Consider the following 23,438-nt stretch of genomic DNA (forward strand, 5'->3'; position numbering starts at 1 on the left):
TTGAAAAATAAAGTGACAAGTGGAGATCTGAAAAAAATAAGTCTAAAGAATTTCTTGGATTCAACAAAACAAGAAAATCTTTAAAGGAATATTCATTTTATTAACAAGTAGGGTTTTGAGATTAAATGCAAATATCTCAAGACTATTCTATCCATTTCTCTTTTACATCTTATGAATAAATATCATTCATAAATTCATAGAAGTCCCCGTCTGCATTCATGTTTCTTATCTGTCAGTCAAGCTCACAAGTTCCTAAGTGACATGACTATATATGTATAATTTCGCGTTATAACGCGAAAGTTTCGCGTTATGACACGAAAAATATTGTTTTAACCTATGAAAATGAGCTCAATGGGTTTTCGTAATTATCTTATGATTTTATAAAAAGTTGTTACATGAACTGCTCCCCAACATGGGTTTGCGTAAGATCGATATAAAAAAAACGTATTAAGTTTTCGGATATGAACTACAGTGCCTTACATAATTAATAAATTGTAAAAAGTTTAAGAAGAAATGAATTTTATTTTTAAAGCACTACAGTTATACTCATGGCAAAATGATTTTTTCTTCACTTCACATTTATTGTGATACACATCATCGACATTATCACTTGCTGAAAATCCAGGGTATCAGCACATGAAGTTTGTATGTCCTTTTTTGTCAGCATTCAGATATTCATAATCAATAATTTTAGATATTTGTTGCATTGGTCTTTGAATCAAATAATTTAATGAAAATAAATTCCTATTCTTTATCTCAGTACGATTTTCATTTCCATGAATTCATATTTATTTTAATAAAAGAAAAGTACGGCAACTATACAGTGTGCAATATAAATGTATAATCATATACTTTTTCTATTTTGATTTTGTGTGTGTGTGTGTGTGTGTGTGTGTGAGGGTGTGTGTGTGTGTGTAGAATTTAAGGTACTTCAGCCCAACTCTTATCTTTCCTACCCAAATATATGCATTTACATAACTGGTATGACATTGATATACTTTCTCTCAATAAATTTGAGTTAAAGTAAAATAGTATCCTCAATGATTCCTCAGAAAAAGGCACTTACAGAGTAATTAAAACATGCTTTTTGGTATGTCTAGCCTTTTCATGATATCAAATTACGGATTTAGAAGTAATCTGACATAACTTTTGTTTATAACATTTAATTTTATTTATTTTTTTTTTTTTTTAGAAAAAGTTACTATTGAACGAGGTAAAAATTTCAGTCGAGTGAGCAATGTGGCTAAGGTTTATTTTTCTTGCTATCTAATAAGTGAATCAACCATGTTTCATATAATTATGTTCACAATAGATAGATAGATGAATATGATGATAGATAGATGTGTGTGTGAGAGAGAATTTTCATGGTAAAAAAAAAGATAATTATCGGGTTCGGATTGCATAAAATAATTATAGAAGTAGACATTTTTTCCAAAACGAGCAGAAAAATGGCTTCAGGTAAATAATCCTGATGAACATCAATAATTCAGTATATACATGTACCTAAATGTTAAAACCTGAAACTTATTTCTAGTAAAAATGCTTTAATCACTTATTCAGGGGACGGGAACTGGAACTGGAATTCGTTCATGTACAAATCAGACAGCGGAAGATACCGCCAAAATAATTCCGTTATACACTATAATCACTGGCTACCTGAGGATCAAGAGGATTTATTGCCAGAAAACTTGGAAGACGAAAACCTGTCCGAGATTTATGAGGAATTTGATACTTTAGTACACGCAACAACTTTAGAAAATGCCAATGCGATTTTGAGAGATGGTTTTAAACCTAGACCAGTTGTCGACAACTCTGTTGTCAACAATACGTACAGGTTGATGGACTGTGCCGGAAGGGAAATTATTCCGAGGCCGCAACACCCTGTCCGAGATGTCAACATACTCTGGTACGGGCCATGTACATTTCAACGACTGCAAGACCCTACTTATGTTATGAAGAGGTATGGCAATGTTGTTTTCAGTATGAACTCTCTGTATGGATACGAAGGATTAATACGCAAAGGTTTGAATTTATACTTTATTGAAGTAATAGAATATCTTACAAGTTCAGCCAGTAGGATTTTGGTTTCGCATCGAGATTATCCAGAATTAAGGAAGTTTGATCCGTACAAACTGGGAGGTCCACTGTATATAAAAGAGACACGTTCGGGGCACAGATTTTACTATACTTCTAGTCTCAAACGCCGTGACGGACAAATAGTCAAAAATGTCCTAGAAATTATGCAAGAAGAATTCAACAAATCAGGTTATTTGAAGATTGGTGAGCTGCGGTTGAATAACCACTTCGTTAGTTTTTGCTACTGCAAGGAAGCTAAGAAAGATGTCTCAGAATTCGTTGTACCTTTAAGTCCTGGAGAGGATGAAACACAGGATGGGATTATGCCATATTTGATTCCAAACATATTGAAACTCGCCATCGTTCTAGCCACTAGCAGAAATCCAACCAAAATCCTGCTGCTTACACAGTTTGATACTGAACAAAAAAGGGACCAAAAACTTAGAGAGGAGCTGGAAAGAGTACACCAAGAGGCAGACAGAAAATATAAAGAGTTTGGAAAGGAGGGGTTAAATACAGCGTCTCTCATTGATATGGCAGTCCAAGGCATCATGTACATGAGTAAACGAGACATTGTACACTCGTATTTGAACATGCTTTTGCTCATTCCAGAGTCGCAGCACTCAGAGATAACGGAATCGTTATGGAAAAAGATATCAAACATATTAATGCATCCAATAACAGAGTAAAATGTCAATTGAACTAAAAAAAATGTCTTGTCTATAAGTGTTAGACGATAAAATAGAACGCAAATCTTTTGATGAGTTAAAACATAATTATTACCTGTCCATAGGAAATTACTGGGGAAAAATATATTTAGAAATATGTTTTAAATCATGATTATTGATGACGAGAGTAATAAAATATGAATAAATGTTATAGATTTTAAAATATTTTTCTGTCCTACATTTATGGACATGTGTTCTATATATAATAGTTTAATCATATGATAATAAGTAAATTCTAGTGGTAAAAAAGGGGCAGCAAAAGCAACCAAGTCCCGTTCTTTAATAATTATATGATCTTGCTTAGAATCTTTCGCGTTTTATCATTGGCTATAGTTATCAATTGCCGCTTGGAAGAAAAAAGCGGACTAGGTTCTAAAAAGCATAAAACGTGCTGAATATTTTTTTTAAATGGGTACATTTTTTTTTCATTTTTCAATAAAACAATGCATTTAGAATGTGTTTATATATTGCATGTAAGTGTCCACACGCCATCAAAAAAGATCGCACGTGTGATGAATTCTGATAGTACTGAAATGGTTACAACTTCGTTAGATGTCATGAAAATAACTCGTAATTTAAAAATGCATAATTATGCAAATAGTTAAGTGTGCAGAGCGTACAAAATCATTTGTTAAGACCGAGGGCACAAGTGAGCAGACTTGATAAATTATTTGTATGACTATGAATGTTTCCTTTTCAAAGAATGTGGTGTGTTGGCATATATCACATTATTCTGATTAAAATCAGATCTTTAATTAGCGCCAAAAATTCTGATACTTACTAAACTAAGTGTACCAACTATCAGAATTTCGGAGCGAATCGAAGATCTTATTTTATAAAAAAAAAAATAAAAAATAAATGATGTAGCATATACGAATGTTTTGTGAAATTAAATGAAGCTTGTTATCATATTGTAAATTTTGAATTTACTAGGCGGAGCTAAATGCAAAATTTACAACATGATAACTGTTGTAAATTTTGCATTTACCTCCCCCTAGTAAATTCAGAATTTACAACATGATACTTGTTATGAAGTGGATACAGTTTTGGACCAGAAGAGCCATTTTGGGAACACGATCCTACAACATCTGTACTCGTTGATCGAAGGCCACATGCTACGAACAGAATTTTTTGGTAAATCATGAATGAAAACTAAATCTATGTTTACAGTAATTAGTGAAGTGAATAAAGTTTAGCCGCATTGAGTTTTTCTTTCAAAGTTTCTTAGTAAGTTTCTCTCCTGTAAAGTGATAAAAATGTATAGATTTATAAAGTGGATGGCAAAAAGAATTAAAAAAAAATGATCATAATTTTTAAACTGGTTTTAATAACTTTTAAAGATAATGAAATAAAACGCATAAGAAGTCTTTATTTGAACTTTCATGACAGATAGCTAGATGTGGGACTTTGAATTCAGCAAGGTGTAGGACGGTTCTGTATCTCTAAGCATAAAACAGTCGTTATCTAAGAAAACGTTACCACCGTATACAACCCTGGTATCTATTCTTACATGATCCCTGCTAGAACAGACTGAATTGAGAACATCCATGATGGCGCTGTTAGGTTGTCTCCGGCTTCTCCTCCTGTTAACAGTATCTGGACCCGTGGCTTGTGACCGTTTTGGGGACTTTGAGTACAAATACGCCGTCAAACGAGAGAATCTCCATCAACAGGAACGAGTGTTTGCGGGGTACCAGTCCGATTACACAGAGGTTAGTTATTCTTATTTCCTTTATCCCTTTAATGATGTTGCAAAATTAAAAAAAGAAATACATTTAGATTTTTAATATCACATTATCGTAGCCTACTCAACCCTTCAATCTGATCGACATTTTGAGTAGGGTATTCGATCAAAACATTCACTGATGCATCAGATCTTGACGACATATAGGGACGCGTGCTTCTTTGACCAAGAGCGCAGGACTTATGGAGTGCGTATTCACTGTGTAGGAATGGACATGGGTAAAGTGCGTTACTATAGTCCAAGATGGCGACAAGCAAATATTTTGCACTTAGTTTACGCATTATACAGGCTTATATTATAAAGTGAGTGGTTTTATTTTAAACAGACGTACGTAACAGTTGCAAAAAAAATTGCATGATATGCGCTGATTAAAGCCAAATTACAGATAGAAAATTAAACCAGAAGGGGAAACGCAAATTTACGACTAGGGTAAAGAATTGCTGACCTCTGAGTGATTAGGGTAAAGCGAAGGTAGAATGTCATTTTGCTTGTTTCAGGGTTCAAAAAATGCTATTTTAGCAGACTCAAAACGCACTGCACCAGCAGATTCTTAATTCATTGCAGCAAACACTATGTAATTGAAAAATTCTCAGTGCGCTGACAATTTCTGAAAGAACACAATGCGTACTTTCGTTCAAATCAGTTTATGTTCCTGTTTATAAAACACATTGAGTCTTGAAAACAGTGCTCTGTTGATTTAGACAAGGCGAAACTTTTCAAATATCCACAGATCAATTAAAGTATTGTCAATGAAATGTGAAAATAAATAAGAGAAATCATGCTCAAAATCCAATTTAAACAATACAAACAGAGGTGGGATCAGGTGCCATGGAGAAGAGAGCATATACCTTGTCAACCGGTCAAACCTGCCGTGTACTCTTTTTCATGATCAGGTTAATGGAAAAAAATGGCCTAACAATTCGTATGAAAGACGTCAGTCAATATTCGACTTAACGATTAGTCGATATATTGTATTTGCAAACAAGGCCATTGTATCAGCCATGGACTTTGCAAAATGTTGATCTTAAACGAGATGGTTGATATCCTTGTGTCATCAACTTGTTTGTATAATCTCTATCTCTGTCTCTCTCTTACTTTTATGTATTTAGTCTCTCTCCCTCTCTATTACTTTTTTGTATTTAGATTTGCATATTATATAGAAAATGTTATTTTACTAGCGCTTTTTACGCTTAACAAATAATAAAAGAAACACTACAGAGTTTGACACATTACATATTTGGATGTTTTACTCAAGAAAAATAGTGATGGTAACTTACACCTACTCTTAAAAGTTTATGATAAACGTTATGACTCTTCTATCATCAACTTACCATACATATGTAGCAATATACCATTTCACCTGCATATAAGGTTTATGTCGCCACTGGATTCAATGAGCAAGAGCGTGCTTTCGTACGGACAATTTCTAAAATGAGATTAGCTGCTGACGAATAACTTGATGACACAAGGGTATCGTTTAAAGCCAACAAGTTTTATGGTCAATGCGATGATCTTGTTGACTGATGCCCTTCATATAAATTGTTAGTTCATTATTTCCTTACATATACATCCAGAGTACTTGTTCTTAAAAACCAAAACAGATTCAGCAAGAAAAGAGACACACGGTTAATGTCAATTTGTAGTCAGGATGTCCAAAGTCAGTCTTGTCGAAAAGTGACGTTGCTCATTGGTTGACGTTGAACTCCGAAAAGAAAATTATGCTGGCAAAATCAAGCGAGGATCTTTTCCTATGTATAGATTTAATATTTACAATTTTAATGCATTGAAATCAGGTGTCCATGACACTGTAAAGTCATATAAACAAGACGGGTTTAGGTCTTTACTCAAGAGAATCTCATCAAGGTAAGTGTATTGAGGCAGGAAGAGCGGGCATTGAGAAATAATGACGTTGTCGGACGTCATGAAACTTTAAAACGACGACAGTGCCGGGTGATCATATAATGCCCTTTTTATTTAATGATAATTTGGCAAATAATCAACATATCAAGCTGAAATTTTCAACACTTCTTAAACTTATGTTGTTTTATGTTCCCTATAAATTTTATAATTAACGACTACATAGTATTAATTTTATCGCATCAGTCGACGAACTTTTTGATAACCCCTCGTAGTTGCACAAATTTTGTATTTCTAGTTTTGAAAACCCAAAAAAGTAATGGTAATGCATTACTTTACTAAAGGAATGGTAATGTAATGCATTACTTTAAGAAATTAGAATAATGGTAATTTAATGCTCAAATTCTAGAAGTAATGGTAATGTAATGCATTACTGTACAAAGTAATTCGGCCCAAACCTGGTACATGTACTAGTATTCATGTACGTGAATATCAAGTACGCATGCTGCTACACATAGAACTTCTCCGGTATGCTCAAAGGTTTTAGAAGTACTTCAACCAAATGAAGGTCCTATACATTGATTACACTTGCAAAAACAAAATGTGAATTTCAATTTTAAAAAATTAAAATGTCCTGAAATACGATGACATTGACAGTTTATCATGCGTCTGATTTCACCTTTTTTTTTCTTTTTTTTTTTAAAAAGTTTATGTATATCATACAGACATACAAATTTACATGAATCACATCATACGAGTTTTGCAAATCTTTAAATGTATAAAATGTCAATTGAAAAAAAGTCAATTTATTTATCTAGTATTTGCTAGTACTTTTAAGACATTGCATGATTTTTTTATCTGCCAAGAGCGTCCGTAGTGCAAAGAAGAAAAGCCGTTCAGAATGATAGGATACTAGAAATATTAATCGTTTCTTCTCTGAGCTTCCATAAAAACATCAAAATAGTAGTGTATCAATTTGAGCAACATAGTGCTCACTCAATGTGTCTGTCCAATGGATCTCCCTCGACAATGTATCGAGAAAACGCCCATTTGATTCTTAGCTGCGAGAGGTTTCAAACAAATCATTTCTTTTCGTACTGGGTATTCATAAGCAAATATATAGTTAAAAAACACATTGACAAATAAATTGATTATAAAGTCAATTCATGCATGTATGTTTACATGACGCCTTAACAACTGGGAAAGCACAGTTTATGTTTTGCAAGAAGTTACAGTCCTTTGTGGCTTTAGAGAGACGTCTTTTTTTCAAATTTGGTGGATACAATGACTCTGGTCTTTTAGATGTAATATACTTTGAGACCTGATAAAAGTTAGCTTATGGCAAAACTTTAATTCAACGAATACAATAATTTTGACTTTTCAGGAAAATGAATATTCAGTTATAGCCCCTGGGTGATGTCTCAAACAAAAGTGAAACTATTTTTTATGGGTTGCTTTCAAATAAATAGATTTTTAATAATTCTATATTTATAAAACACTTTACTATACATATATTAATTTTTACCATTCTTGTACTTTTTTTCTATAAAGAACGAACAGATTGTGCAGAACTACTTAGAGTACTTGAAGTGGGTCGAATTTCTTAAAACTAAGGACAACTTTCCACCAGCTCGTCCAATCAAGAACCACCTTGCTAACATCAAAGCCTCGGGTATTTATCGTCTCCTGAAACGGTTTCCTAAAGGCGGAAATATGCACCTACATCACAGTGAGTGAAACATGAATTTGTTCCGATATTTGGTATTTCCAAATAGTACATGGTCAATGTCGTCTTCCTATTGAGAGTCGATAAAAATGATTTGTACTGGTTTGATGATCTGGGAGGACTTGTTTTTAATGATTAATTCAGAATGTCTTAAATCAAATTTTTAAAAAATCACCATAAAACACGTAAGTGATTGTAAATGATAGGAATTTATTTAAATGAAACTGTAAATTACACGCGGGTAAAGATGAACTATAGATTTTTAAAACATTACATTTACAGACCACGTTGTTAGCAAAGCGACCCTCCTGGATATCATATATGCAAACCCTTTCTTGCTGGACAATTTCTATGTAAAGGAATCACCTGAACCAAACAAATGGCGGTTCAACTTCTACCTCAATCCACCCAGTGGATGGGTTAAAGTAAAGGACAATGTTAAGTACACGAAAGATTCCATGGTGAAGCATTCCACGTTTTTGGGAATTATGAACGATACACTCATTAATTTGCCGACGGATAGCAGTCTTAGATGGAAGCAAATTTCGCCTTTGTTCAGTACTATGGGATCATCCATCGTAAACCAGGTTAACATGTCAAGGTTACACATGGAGGCAATGCTTCAGGCTGCCATGGACGAAAACGTACAATATCTGGAAACTAAAGTCTCCGCCTACAATAAACTTTATTATTTGGACCCCAATCCTGCTTATGCAAGCAAAAATGGAAAACATTATGTGGATAATGATTTGGGAGAAGAGGAACTTCACATTGCAGACGAGGTATTGAATCAATTTCGTCAGAAGAATCCGTCTTTTATTGGATATAAACGAATTGTTAATTCGTACAGAAGATCCGATCCTGCAACACTCAAGTCCGACGCAGAGAAAGCCCTTACGCTTCATAAGAAGTACCCCCATCTTGTTGCAGGATTTGATATGGTGGCAGAAGAGGACCTTGGTTATTCCCTTCTGTTTTACCTCAGGGACTTTGTGGAATTGCAAGTAAGGAATGAATCTTTGCCATATTTTTTTCATACAGCGGAAACAAACTGGCCTGCGGAATATCTAACATCTACTCATGTAACAGACCCAGTCGCTACGATTGAAAATACATACGACGCCATTCTGTTGGGTGCCAAAAGGGTAGGACATGGGATAGGTTTTTTGACACATCCATATCTAATGGACCTTTTAAAGCAAAAGAAGATTGCAGTGGAGGCAAATCCAGCCAGTAACAAGTTGCTGGGTTACGTTCCCGACCAGCGCCACCATCCAGCTATATCTTACATTCGGTATGGAATACCTGTGGTCTTAGGAGCAGATGACCCATCTACGTTTGGATATGATGAATTCACTGTTGACTGGTACGAGGCAGTTATGGGATGGGATCTTACTCTTGCTGACATGCGCCATTTGGCAACGAATTCACTACAGTACAGTTCTCTTCTTGATTCAGAGAAACCAGCAGCCATCACCAAGTGGCAGAACTCCTATAATCTTTTCATAACTAACACGAAACAGGAAGCATGTAAATTAACCTTCAACGACACAACACCAATTGTTTCTTCTATTTTTCCTCATGAAGGCCCAATACACGGTGGAAGTATCGTCAAAGTTTTCGGGCGACATTTTCATAGAGCAATATGCAAAACCATCTACTGTCGATTTGGAAGTGCGACAACAAAAGGAACCCTAGTCTACGATCACATCATCAATTGCCCCTCCCCGGTGAGAGCTTCACACGGCTCTCATCTTGATCCACTGCATGTTCAATTCAGTGTATCTCTGGACAATGGCGCTACCTTTACCGGTACGAACAAAACTTACTCGTTCATGCACCCACCTAATGGCATCCCGAACATCGCTGTTGGGTGATTTATATTCTCCCAAGGGTTCTCCTGTAAATTTTTATTGCAATGTTTTATGAAAGGTGATGTGATTCAATTGAACTCTGTTAATTCATAATTTAAGGACATACGCAACGTATCTTACCTACTGATAATTTTCAAGATATTCTTAATTTAAGATTATAGTGCCATCAGATGTTCGTAGACAAAAATATCAGCATGCATTACCAGGAGGTTTTGAAAAGATATCAAATGATGAAAATTCTTGTATAATTCAAAGAAAAATATACAAAAAAATTACTTAACATATATTTTAGGTGTTTTGTTTATCCAAAGTTGTGTTAGAAGAAGTGTACAACAGCATATATAGACATTTAAAAATGTAGCACAGCGTTCCTTCAAGAATTTGGAACTCTTCAACTGCAGAGGAAAAACCAATAAAGTTCAAACTACGTTGCGTATGCCCTGAAGGGCTTTGCTGAGAACTGTAAGAATAAGAGGTTATTTTTGCACAACTTATACAATCCACTTTGAATCATTGAACGACCAACTGAGGCCACATTATATACCCGGTATTTCTTTATATGGGATTTCTCTGTTATATAATCACAACAAATAACAGTATAAACTTATCGGCTGACGTGATTGAGTTACATGTAATTGTACCTCCATGGACACTATCGGAGCCGGGCCTAAAATAAAACACTATTAATATTTCATGATTTCATTGATGAATGACTGAATAAATATATATACATGTATATACATTTACTTATCTAACAAGTGTGCTGTTTTAACGAGTGTTTATAATTGCCCCAAATCACAGACACCTGTTTCTGTAAAAAAAAATTTCCAATAGTATAATGATTATACTGTAGGTTAAAGAACTTATTACAGAAACAAGCGCATGTGTCCGAAATCCAATGATGAGTTTTGTGTGTGTGTTCTTAAAGTGCAAGAGACTCTAGTCAGACGCATTGCTTGTCTGTAACTTCACAGCCCTCCACTGGAACCATTTCAGTTCTTCACTACTGTAACACAAATTATATTGTACTCGATTTTGGAATCGAAACAAATATACACTGTACATGTAGGAGCCCTTCAGAGCAACAGTTGATTATACAAGTAGAGCTTTTTCAAAAAGCTTACCGTCTTTAGCAACAACCTTAAACGGTAAACTGGCCTAAACCTATCAGGCCGTATAATTCTTAAAAATTTCTTGGCTTTGTATTTCTTCATTAGTTTTTTTTCTGACATAAGCTCTACCAAGTGAAACGTTAACAGATGCTCGGCTGTCTCCGTAAACTTCGTCTCAGGTGCTGAGATCATTCGCAAAACCTCGGCTGATTCCGTCACCTTTGTGATATGCAGATGAGGTACGAATCGGCCGGTGTTGCCGAGTGCTGCCGAGATTAGAAAGAGCGCAAAACAAAGGGAAATAGAATACGTACAAGCTGTAAAGCTTGCATGCAATAAAGATAAATTCTGTTAACAATGAAAATATAGAAACGGTTTTTTTTTTGGTAATTGCTATAAAAAAAACTAGCATGTTAAATCGAATTAATTATTGCCAATTTTCACTGTTCGCTTTGTCATTTTTTTTTTTACGATTTAGGTGGCAGAGGATAGTTTTTTTTTTATTGCCAAACATGTGCCGAGGGGGTACACATATACATGCGATCCATAAAAACATATACATGGGGACAGTTTTCCAGGGGCTAATCAATTACACTTCATATGCCCATGGCTCACAAATTATGTCAACAAATTACATGTAATCTGCCTATTAGAGTGCACATGTACCAAAAATGCACCTGGGGACTCCCCAAATTTTGGCTTGTTTTTCCAAGATTTGGGTCTCAGTCGCACCCATACAACCCACCCCCAGGCCCGAGCGAGCAGGATAAAACACCCAATAGTCTGTAAATCAATGCATGCCCTAATGAAAATTCACCAATTGATATGGGGCCATTCACCTTCCCTCTGAGATACACACCTTCTTCTAAGGCCTACTGCTTTTCAGCTGAATTTCCTCTGCAACTGACCACGTGTATTAGTTTCGCATTTACAACTCTGTATATGATAAGCATCATAGCGACACCTACATGTTGCACATCATTTTTTTCAGCAAGCACTCTGCTACACTGCAAATGTGTCCCATAATTATTCTAATCATTTTTCTACATAAAATATCACATCAAACAGGGGATATCTCAGTTTTTTAAGAAATATGACCGGGTCTTTAGTACGAAACTATCCCCTGCCACCTGAAAATCTTGAAAAATTGTTAAGTCGTACAAAAATTAGATCATCAGAAAATTATCTCCCTTGCCTTGAACAGCATTTCAACCAATGAAATAACTGAAAATTTTCTCATCATGCAATTTCTACCAATCACAAAAGAGAGGAAGTGCATAGTCCGAAGACTGTAAAATACTTCAACTCTGTATACCGTCTTCCAAGGAAGACGGCAAAATATCCAATCAATTCACTTAATCGTTTTACTGTCTAGTCGCCTAAATTCATTTTACATTTCCTTACCTTTTCTAAAAAAAAAAAGTTCATAGGAACTTTGGAGAACTCAACCAGACGTTTCTCGCTGAAATGATATCATTCTTGATATTGATATTCCACATGGATGAATCGCGAAATGCTTTCAGCTAATGAAACATCAACACTGATGACAGATTTTTTCTAAGGAAGTAAAGAAAAATCGGTTGTTGCCTAGAAAATTTCAAGAACCATTGGGCAGATTATCACTAAATTTATACACAATGATGAGGCTATACTAATATTGTATTTTTAAAAAAAGGTTCAAAGTATCACCATAAGGAAAGGACGTGATTCCAGAATTTTAAAGATATTCATTTTCAAATTGTTTTAGATGCACTTCTTGGACACTGTGAAGAGTAGGGAAATCAAACCTTGCCAGTTCATCCATCATATTTTAAGGAGTGTATCAGCCAAAATAGTAGGTCACAATGACCTACTCTCTGAATATCTCGCCCGCGTGACACAGTGGTAAGAGTCGCGGAGTAAAGAGTTGATCCCTACGTCGCGGGTTCGAATCCCACTGCGGGACGCGGAGACCAGTCCTTTGGATAAGACCGTATAAACCGAGGTCCCGTGTCGCAGTAGGAGCTTGCACGTAAAAGACCCCTCCCACTCAAAGGCCATAAGTGCCGAGTACAGATCTAAATTTACAGCCCTCTACCGGCAAGTCTGACATTATAACTGTTGTAACGAAAAAAACAACATACTTTTCAATCTGAAAAAATAGTGAATGAAAATAATTACAGGTGTTGTTTTTTAGCTTTCAATAAAATAACAAACTGCAAGAATATTTTGAAATTCAAAAATAATTAGAAAATGAAATCAGTTACAGGTGCTTATTTAAAGCTTTCAAAAATACATATGTAATGTCAAAAATAATGTCAAACTGAATATTTTTGAAATTCTAAAATAATTAAATGTGATGTATTACTAATGCAACTAGTAACAGGTGCTCCTTTTTAGCTTCCAATAACAATATCAGACTGAAGAATTTTCAGATTATAAAATGATAAGTATTACATAGGGAACTGGTAACAGATTCTGCTTTATAGCTTTCAAAAACAAAGTCAATAACAGACTGAATATTTCGAAATTCTAAAATAATAAGCAACTGGTAAGAGGAGCTATTTTATTACTTACAATAACAATAACAGATTGATTATTCTGAAAGTGATAATTAACACATTAACTAATCTCATTCTACTAATCCTTTTAGCACATTCCTAGACTCTATCCCCTTGACAACACTTATGAGAGTAAATTACAAAGTCCATAGCCTCATGGGAAAGTTTTGTAAAATCGAAACCATAAAAGAATTCTTTTTAAACTTAGTCCACCTTGACCTCAATAAACTTATTCAACCTTGAACTCAATAAACTTATTCAACCTTGAACTCAATAAACTTGTTCCAGCTGTATCCCAGGTTTTTGTCCAACCAGAAGAGTTTTTCTCCTTGTTATCCAAAAGTCTTTACGGCATCAATGGCTTCATCGCCGCTGGCAATCTCTCTTCCATGCACGAAGTTTGAATTTGAGTTTCATAAAGAGAAAAAAGTTCGATATCTGTGTAAGGTCTGGACCGAGTTTTACTAAATTTAGTCGTAGACGTAGGCGTAAACGTAGACTTTGCGGCCAATTTAACGTGTGCGTAAATAGCATTAAAACTAATGGTCGCAACTAGGAGCGTAAAGGTTGTACTGTACGTAAAGTTTCTCGTAACTTATGACAGGAACTCTTCAGTCATCCTCACAAAGTCCGGGAGTCTTGAGTCCAAGTTGGACCCCTGACAAATTTCATTCGCGGGCTCACTGCAGCGATTTCGGGGAAATTACATATTTTAACTTTTTTTTTCTTATTTGTCGGCCAATCACATTGAACCTTTCGGTGACCAAAAAAACTGTAATTCTTGCTTACTTACTTTCCGTTTTCGTTTTATATCATCTTATGAAAGCCCCGATCTGATTGGTGTTTCTCAATTAGAGAAGAAAGCCCATAGAATATCGATTTAATTTGAAATTTGCCAGGGATCCAACGGCCTCGAGTTGACTCAGGACCCCTGACGTTGTGAGGATGCTCTTTAGTAAAAGGTAGGAAAACTAACGTAGTACGTAACGGAAGCTATGCATGCGTATTAATTACTTTCTGATAAGTAGCTGGGTGTACATTTTAAGGTCCAGTGTCCCTTTCATAAGAGAGATAACTTCTAAAGTATATAAATCCAAAAATTTCCCAAAATTTGTTTCATCAGGTGTTTTTATTCAGCTGTTTACCTAATTAACTGTGATATTTCAATTCTACAAGATTCTCACACCCTCTAGCACAAAGTTGAAAGGGTTTCCAACATTGACTTGTATTTTCTTTTGCTATTACCTTTGCTATTATTTACTTATATCAAATAGTTTTCGATTTTAAACATTTGCACCCATTTTATTTTCCTCAAACAAATTATTATTTTTTATTTCTTTATAAGTACTTAGAAAAATAGTTTAATTTATAGTGTACTGTGTAGAATATTTTATTAGTAGTGTATTTTTTTCCTTTTAAAAAAGAAGAGAAAAAAATAAAGAAAGATAACTTTTTCTGAAGGACACATATTTTACAAGCATATATAAACATCATGTTATATCTTACTTAAAACGCATCACTTTATTATGTTTTCTGATATGTTTGGGTTTTTTTTGTTTTGTTTTGTTTTGTTTTTGTTTAACGTCCCTTCGAGAATTTTTCACTCATATTGAGACGCCACCACTTGCCGGTGGAGGGCTGCAAATTTATACATATACTCGGTACTTATGGCCTTTGAGCAGTGCCGAATCCTTTTTGTGCCAACACCTTCTGTGACTTGGGACCTTAGTTTATCCGAAGGACCGGTCTCCACGTCCCGCAGTGGCATTCGAACCTGCGACAAAAAGCTAAGATCAACTCCTTACTCTGCGACTCGAGAGCAAACGCTCTAACCACTGCCCCACGCTGGCGACTTTTTCTGCTATGAATTTAATATGTATGACACTGATATGAATTTTATATGTTTGACACTAAATATTGTTTTTATATATATACACCTGATATTTTTAATTTTATGCTGTAATGATAAATTAATGCTCTCTCTATTTACTGTGTCAAATTCTCTTCATAACATTGTTAGACATAAAATTAATTTTGGAAAAAAGTAAGCCTCGCTTCATACTTCAAACCCTTTTTCCCATTTGAATCTAAAACTTTTGTTGCTGATAAAAATCATTGTAATTCTTAAAAACAGTAAGCTTTTAATCCACGTCGGCAGTTGCAGCTACCGCTGTTTGCGAAGTGTGGACAGGTGCATTGTTCTGAAAATCAGCAACTCATAATTTTCCTCTGTTTTCCTTGAAAGCCTCCTTCAATTGTCCCAATTCCAAAACATAGTACTGCCCACTGAAGATGTGCCATCGCTGTAAACAGTCATTATACAGCCTTGCAATCTTAGAATACTGAGGTCATAATCTTGCCTACTGATCCAGTTGCTTGAACTTTTCTGGTGGGGGTGAACCACAATAATTACTTTGACGCTTTAAATCTGCTCGACATAGCAAACCCAAGTTTCATCCTGATTATCAATCCTTTTGAGAAAATATTCTAGATATCGCTAATGGGTAAAAAAAACTCTCTCCAAAACAATATATTCTGATCTGGCATCAATACTCTGGGAACTCATTCAAAATAGTTTTGAGATTGAGAGTAGATTTTGATCCTGTCCCCGATATAAAACTAAAATGCGAAAACTAGTTCAAGGCTATAAACTTTATTTAACCCTCCCTAGCCTCGTCAATATCAGTGGTCCAGACTTGCTAATATCTCAGTAATAAAATGCCCATTACGTCAATTTTCATAAAATAAGATTAAAATAACACTAATTTCTTTAAAAGGTTATTTTCTTCTGAAAAATGTTGACAATATCGAGCAAGAAACAACCTTCAATAATTTTAGGTCAAAGGTATTTACAATTCTGCTAATCAAAAATTAACAATGCCCTGTTTTCCTTGTTCTCACTACACAACTTGTTTTTCGTTTACATGCTTTTGTTATACATGTAATAGAGTTTAGAAATCATTGATACGAATATTTCAAAGAGCCCCTCTTTAGTAAATGAAAATGATTTGAGAGTAAAAGATATTTTATAAAGGACTATAATTGCAGAGAGCTTTATAAACACCTTGTAAAAGGACACAATTCACTTTAATTTGCATATATTGTATTATCTCCATTTAAAGAAGGAAGTAAAAAGATTTTTTTCTTCCAAACTTAATTTTAATCTTGTTGGGTTAATGAATACCAGTTTAACGTAGCTAAAATCTTTCCTCCATGGAGTTTCCACCCAATCTGTTTTGACCATGACCTTTTATTTCTTTCACACACTGCACACCCAGAATACTCTACATGTGAAGTTTGGGCCAAATTGAAAATGAAAAAGGTGAACTTAACGTAAGTGATCGATTTCAAAAACTCCTACAAACAACACAAACCTGTAAACAGGGCATAAAACACAAACCCCCAGAAATTCCAGAGGTGGGATCAGGTGCCAAGGAGGAGTAAGCATCCTTTGTTGATCGGATGCTTATTTACACACATTTTTCTCAAAGTTCTTTGGAAGTTTTGAGAATCCACATTTGATTTACACAACTTCTAGAATATGCTGTAGCACAGTAAAGAAGTTTCTCTTTTATAGAAGTTAATATTTCTGTGAGGAGTAAGGATAGGGGCTAGGTAGAGCATTTGCTGGACCGGCAATGTATTTCTTTTTGTAAGGATTTTAATGAAGTTTAGGAATTCATTTTAGGTAGGGTAGATTGTATTCACCTTCGTCGACTGGAATGTTATAAGTATTAAAGACTGAAATGTTATTTTGAAGAATTTCACCCTTAGAAAGTGAACTATGAGTATAAGTTGGATTTCCAGACGTAGAATTAAAACCAGTTCTCGTAAAATACAGTTATAATAATGAGTCTTTCAAACACAGACGATACTGTTACAAGTCTTATTTGCTGGAACCATAACATATTGTTCATTTAGTATTTCTAAGTCTTTTATGACCTCCGATGAAAACGGAAGGATAGATAGTTTGGATCGGAATTATTATCTTCCGACATACGTTGTGGCTTAAAGAGTCTTAGATCAAAATCGTAAATACTAGCTTGTATTCTGCAGCTGAAGAATCCAAGTATGGACATCTTTGGCATTCTTAACTCAGCCTTTCAGTTTTCCCCTCTCACATTGCTAGTACTAGTTTAGTGGAAATCTTTTCTGCGTGAACAAAGAAGATGAAGAAGTAAATAGCTGCTAGACGATCGCATTTTTAATGCACTGTATCATTAACAATACACTAACCTATACACTACACTCCTTGGTGTATTTTGTCAGCTTTGATGATTATTTCTCTCTTATTGCTGATACTGTAAAAAGACCAGCTACATAACTGAATCACACCTAGTACAACTGGATAAAAACAAATCAAAGAAAACATGGCGTTCTTCAATTCTATGCTCCCAGTTAAATTATTTTCTCCAGTTCTTCCAAGTTTTATTTGTCTTACTTCATCATATCCATATCTATTTAAGATGGCGACCACAAGCATAGGAGATAAGGAATTAGCCGGCTTTGTTATCAGAGCGTTTGTTCCAAATACCATTGAGGATATTGGATGGCTATAAAATAAAAAAGACATAAATTTCATGTTAATTATATATCAGAGTTAAGACAGTTTCTTATGATTTCAGTGAAATATGAAGATAAAGAACAGTAAGCAAGCTTAAAAGTCCATTGAAACAATATACATACATATTGGAGCAGAGCAGACTTCTCAAAACAATAGATTTGGGATCAGGTACCATTGAGGAGTAAGCTCCCCCAAATCCCCAAATAAGCATCATCAAAATATACGGAACTTCTAATTTCCTGAATCTCTTAAGATGAAACGTCAATATATTGACTTGAAATTTGGTTCACACTTATTTACATATGTAAATAAGTTGTAGATTAAGTTTTAGCTTTGTATGCTTTCAATCCCTTTTAATGAAGTTAGGGTCTTTATTGACTGGAGATTCACAAATTTTCTGTTTTTCTGAGTTTTATGGGCTTCTCTTTGAGGCTTTAAGATAGTTGGTCAATACTGTGCATTATAGAGTTGTATATAATGATTAGAATCACATGATAGTCCTAATTTACTGACTGATAATCACTCACAATTTTGTTTTTATGAAGATGTTTTTTTCTTTTACCTAGAGATTGTGTTCATGATCACTATTGAGTTTGTAGTGCTATTGCATAATGATGCGGTAAGAATGATGCCATGACGATGTTGCAATGAAGCGAAAGCGCAATGACGATACGATTATATGGTAATGTGATGTTGACGATGATGCATTGGCACAATTGAGTTTTACAGTGACGACGCGATAATACGATGATGATGGAGCGATGGGACGTTTACGAAGAAGTGATGCTCACCATTGCTCCATCGTGCCATCACAATAATCACATCGTTATCGTCATCATGCTATCGCACCGTCGTATTATCCCGTCATTGTACAAAGACCCGAAAATAGATGCGCGTTGTGCGATAGTGAAATATGTTGCTCTATTGGATTCCTAAGTTTTGAGAGTTTTTATACATCTGTACTCACATTAAAATAATTTATTTCTTTTCTGGTCACATATCAATTTTACAAAGATAAGCTATGAAAAAAGAGACGATAGAATTGATCCATATATAATCCTAATTTTCAAGATTTTATCATGGGCAAAGGGTTACGATTTAAAAATCTTTAAACAAAACGAATGTGCAAGCATGTCATTTTAACAGCATTGTAACCTTGCTTTCCTTAAATTGAATATTTCCATTTTTCCCAGCATATGTGTATTTCTGAGTAAAAACTCCCAGAACCCATACTGTGATCCCAACTTATCCCAATATTTCAGAATTCAAAGAAATACTGTGTAGGTCATACATGTTGATTTCTCATGATTTTCCTGTATTTCTAAATAAATCTTTTAGCCTGTATTGTAACCCATTCCTGTTCACTGGGATAATGACTTGAACAATTTTTAATGTACACCCCAACAGAGTTGCTCACAAATTTATTGGTGAATGATGTGGAAAGTTAAAAGACAGACAATGGACAAACTTTAAATGAAAAAAAGCTCTCTTTAGCTTTCTCATATGAGCTAAACTCCTGGCACACTCTTTCACAAGTAACTAATTGCTTACTTTCGATTATATTTTTCCATATTTGCATCAGTTATATCAGCAAGAGGCAGTTTGAGCAAGGAGTTGGTGGCGCTGGTAAAACAGCTGTACAAAAAAGTAAACCATTTAGGAAAACAAAGCATTAACCTGTAATACGTATAATCTAATTATCAATACCTTTGAGGTAGCATGTATACTAAATCAATATTCTAAATTGTCCATAGCCTTGTTCTGAAACATAAGTGATTTTATAGTAAAATAATGAAATAACCCTATATATGTATACATGTTTAAGTCGATTATTAGTATTCCATTTGTGACAGATCAAAACAAATTGCTTTTTATATTATCCTAATTTGAAGTATTAATTATATAAGCAATGAAAACATTCACTCAACACATCTATCCCCTGTAATCAACTTTAAGGTAGTAATATGTAACTTAATTAACCAACTTGACTTATGTACTACTATGTTTGAATTTAAGAATACTAAAACAAAAAGAAATGGATGGATGCTTTCAATACTCAATACTAATGCATGTTGAAGAAAACCGATATTAACAATCGAAATTTTAATCGGTCTCTCAATTTTGGGAATATCATAGACACCGGAAATGACGCAGTCGATTAAATACTGGAAATGTGTGTACTTACTCGTCAAACAACAAAAACAATAGTATCAACCCTGGATAGTGTTCTCCAACAATGAAGTACAAACACATCCCACTGCAAATCTTCCAAATAAAGTTTGCTCGATAAATTCTCTGGTAAGAAAAGTGGGCAATAAGTGGAGCAAAGAGGATGATGACGATCTGCAATAGATGATTTAATTATTATTTAGCATGAAACTACCTTAACATTTTTATTCAATGTAAAATTGTTTTATTGTTGGACAATAAAGTGAATTTTACTTATGATCGATGAGGTACGTTTTTAATGTTTTTCCAATGATGATGATGTTGATGGTGATGATCAACATTAATTTTCATGTTAAAACCTTATTCCCAAAGATTTTACCGGTCATTCTAATTCTGTGATAAGGTACCTGTGATGAAAAGGGAACGAATCCATAAAAGGTACTCCTGGTCCCCTGGGATATATAACTGGCTGGTATTAGCTGATCACATATAATAGCTAAAAAGCTTATTAAATAGGTTTTGTGAAACTCTTGGAAAAAGTTTGTTATTACAAATGATATAAAGTTAACATCAGTCAGAATCTGCAATGTTTGTCGAATGTACGGCTCTCGACTTCGTTGGTGCTGAACCTCATCAATGTCTTTATTTTTCTTTTTCATTTGCTTCAAGTCAAACTGTGTGTGACAGTGTCTACCACAGTAGTGCATCAGAGCCCAGCTCAGTAAGGCTATAAGCACAGACACAAACTGAAAAGCTCTAAAGTTTTTTAAACTGCTGGAGGCATGGTCCAATACCAAGACACTACCTGATCCAATAAGAGAAGCTAATGTAGAATAACGTGTGAGCACTATTCTCTTTGATGTGTCTTGCGAGATTTCAGTAAATAAACAACAGTAGGCAAGACCAACTAGTGTAAATAAAGTGTCCCAAAAGCATAGAGACAGAAGTAAATGAAGTCCAATTATAGTCGGGTTTGAGCTCCACTGAAACCATGGAACCACAAAGGACAGTGCAAAGAATGGTGCACCATACAAAACCATATTCCGTCGTGCAGACATCAAACGTATATTTTTGTTATCTGCGCAATATGCAAATAAGGGGTCATTCACTGCATTCCATATGAGAAATAGAACCTGAGCTAATTGGAACCATGTTTCTTTGACATGATAGATATTGAGAAAGACATTAACGTAGTAGAAATTGAAGGCTTGGCTGATCATGTTGAAGCCCGCAGCAAGAGCACAGTAAGCAAGAACCTGGTTCATGTGAGTCCTGTCCTCCATCTTTATACATTTTGTTAGATGATATCATTCTCACTCATTCTGAAAGTAAAATATATATAATTCTTACTAAATTAATAATTAGATATTGCACTGTGCATATTTAATTTTTCAATTTAAAAAAATACTTATCTTAATACTTATAGTAATTCAACCTTCTCCTCTTCCTCGGTACATCACCATAATCAAAATTGTGTTTTCATTACAGTAATTTTTAAAGATAGCTTTTTAACCTATATGGCTAACCATACTATTTTTCCGTAAAAGCTTCCGCGTCAGGTAAAAATAAATACACCTACGTATGCAATAACATAGAACTTCGTAAGGTTTATCAAAAAATATGGTACCTTCATCACAAAGTCATGTTCTGTGACTTTTCATCCCACAAGTGCTAGCTGTTGGCAACAAACGGTTCTTCATGAGAAGTGGTAACGTGGCAATATTTATAAGGCAGCCTTAAATGGTCACATCTATCATGCTTGTGGTAATGATAAGAGCTTATAGTATGTACAGGTAAAACAAATTCTAATCTAACATGCTTTTGTGAAGTGATAAAATGCACATTGTAAAAATAAATACATGTACATTACTACATGTACTAAACAAAGGCATAAATATGCATACATGTATTTCCTTTGACAATTATGAAAATCTATAATGTTGAGTTGGAGTTTTAAAGAAATAAAAACAAAGTATAATAAAACGTGTATTCGTCTTAGTTAACATATTTAATTCAGAACTCTTTTTTTTATTTTGTTAAAAAACAATCTGATTGTACACACAATTTTAAAAGTACTCCGAAGTTGATGTTAAAAATATGCTCGAATTTCTGATTGACAATATCTAAGTAGTTTTTGGAGACCAAGTCTTCCAACAATCTGTTGGAATTCCTATGGATATTAATAAGCAGTTATTAGCAGGTATATTTTTGTATTCGTACAAAGCAGAATTTATTCAAAAACTTCTATATGAAAAGAAGTCTTTTGCTTTGGCCTTAATTCGACATCTAAGATATATCGACGACGTTCTTTGGATTGATAATATTTATTTTCATTCTTACGTTGTTTCGATATATCCCTTTGAATTCGAAATAAAAGACACCACCGAGTCTGACACATTTGTTTCTGATTTGAATATTTTCTAGAAAAAGTTATGAACATCAACCTAACAACAAAACTTTATGATGAACGTGATGAATTCAACTTTTCTATCGTCACTTCCCTTATTTATGTAGAAATATTCCCTTATCACCTGCATATAGTGTTCATGTCTCACAGTTGATTCGTTACGCAAGAGCATGCTCTACGTACGTACAATAATTTCTAAAACGAGGAAAGCTATTTTCAAACAAGTTGACGATACAAGGATATCAAGAGCCCCGTTTAAAGTCAATATTTTGCAAATTCTATGGTCGATACAATGACCTTTATAGCAAATACAATCTATGTTGACTCATACAAATTATTAGGCCATTTCTAATTTCAGTTTCCGTTTGCCCGATCATGGCAAAGAGCACAAGGCGGGTCTGACCGATCGACAGGGGATGCCTACTCCTCTATGGCACATGATCCCACCTCTGATGGTTTAAGAGGTCCATGTTTGCTCTGCTCCCAATTTGTATTCAATTTATTCCAATGGTTTTTTGGGCTTGATTGATTGTATGTTGTTTTACGTCCCGTTCGATAATTTTTCACTCATATAGAGACATCACCATATTCTGGTGAAGAGCTTCAAATTTAGAAATTTACTCGGCAATCGGAGCCATTGA

General features: G+C 34.5%; 4 protein-coding genes across 5 annotated transcripts in view; 3 read left to right on the forward strand and 1 right to left on the reverse strand.

Annotated features, from left to right (window-relative positions):
* The first annotated feature begins 1,395 nt into the window (after positions 1-1,395).
* Positions 1,396-2,765, forward strand: LOC133203743 (uncharacterized). The gene is made up of 2 exons (XM_061339528.1): positions 1,396-1,458; positions 1,561-2,765. Exons 1-2 carry the CDS (start codon positions 1,449-1,451, stop codon positions 2,763-2,765), a joined length of 1,215 nt encoding a protein of 404 aa, XP_061195512.1. The 5' UTR covers positions 1,396-1,448.
* Positions 2,622-23,438, forward strand: part of LOC133205673 (actin, cytoplasmic-like) — a 222,067-nt gene continuing 201,250 nt past the window's right edge. The window contains exon 1 of the mRNA XM_061341536.1: positions 2,622-2,629. The gene's annotated coding sequence lies outside the window, so the exon portion shown is untranslated. The remainder of the gene's footprint in view (positions 2,630-23,438) is intronic.
* LOC133203755 (adenosine deaminase 2-like) lies at positions 4,355-10,008 on the forward strand. Its single transcript, XM_061339536.1, has 3 exons — positions 4,355-4,516; positions 7,957-8,134; positions 8,414-10,008. Exons 1-3 carry the CDS (start codon positions 4,355-4,357, stop codon positions 10,006-10,008), a joined length of 1,935 nt encoding a protein of 644 aa, XP_061195520.1.
* Positions 17,759-22,105, reverse strand: LOC133178366 (transmembrane protein 180-like). Of its 2 annotated transcripts, none has more exons than XM_061313097.1 (5): positions 20,798-21,640; positions 20,407-20,564; positions 19,773-19,856; positions 17,894-18,210; positions 17,759-17,809 (listed from the first exon to the last, which is right to left on the reverse strand). In XM_061313097.1, exons 1-4 carry the CDS (start codon positions 21,608-21,610, stop codon positions 17,901-17,903), a joined length of 1,365 nt encoding a protein of 454 aa, XP_061169081.1. In that variant the 5' UTR covers positions 21,611-21,640; the 3' UTR covers positions 17,759-17,809; positions 17,894-17,900. The 2 variants fall into 2 exon arrangements, with proteins under 2 accessions (XP_061169081.1, XP_061169082.1); XM_061313098.1 differs by lacking the exons at positions 17,759-17,809; positions 20,798-21,640 and adding exons at positions 21,647-21,712; positions 22,018-22,105 and having other exon boundaries at positions 17,840-18,210.

This window comes from Saccostrea echinata, unplaced genomic scaffold, assembly GCF_033153115.1.
Source record: "Saccostrea echinata isolate AGI-Se365-2 ecotype Australia unplaced genomic scaffold, CSIRO_AGI_Sech_v1 ptg000002l, whole genome shotgun sequence".
Taxonomy (NCBI): Eukaryota; Metazoa; Mollusca; class Bivalvia; order Ostreida; family Ostreidae; genus Saccostrea; species Saccostrea echinata.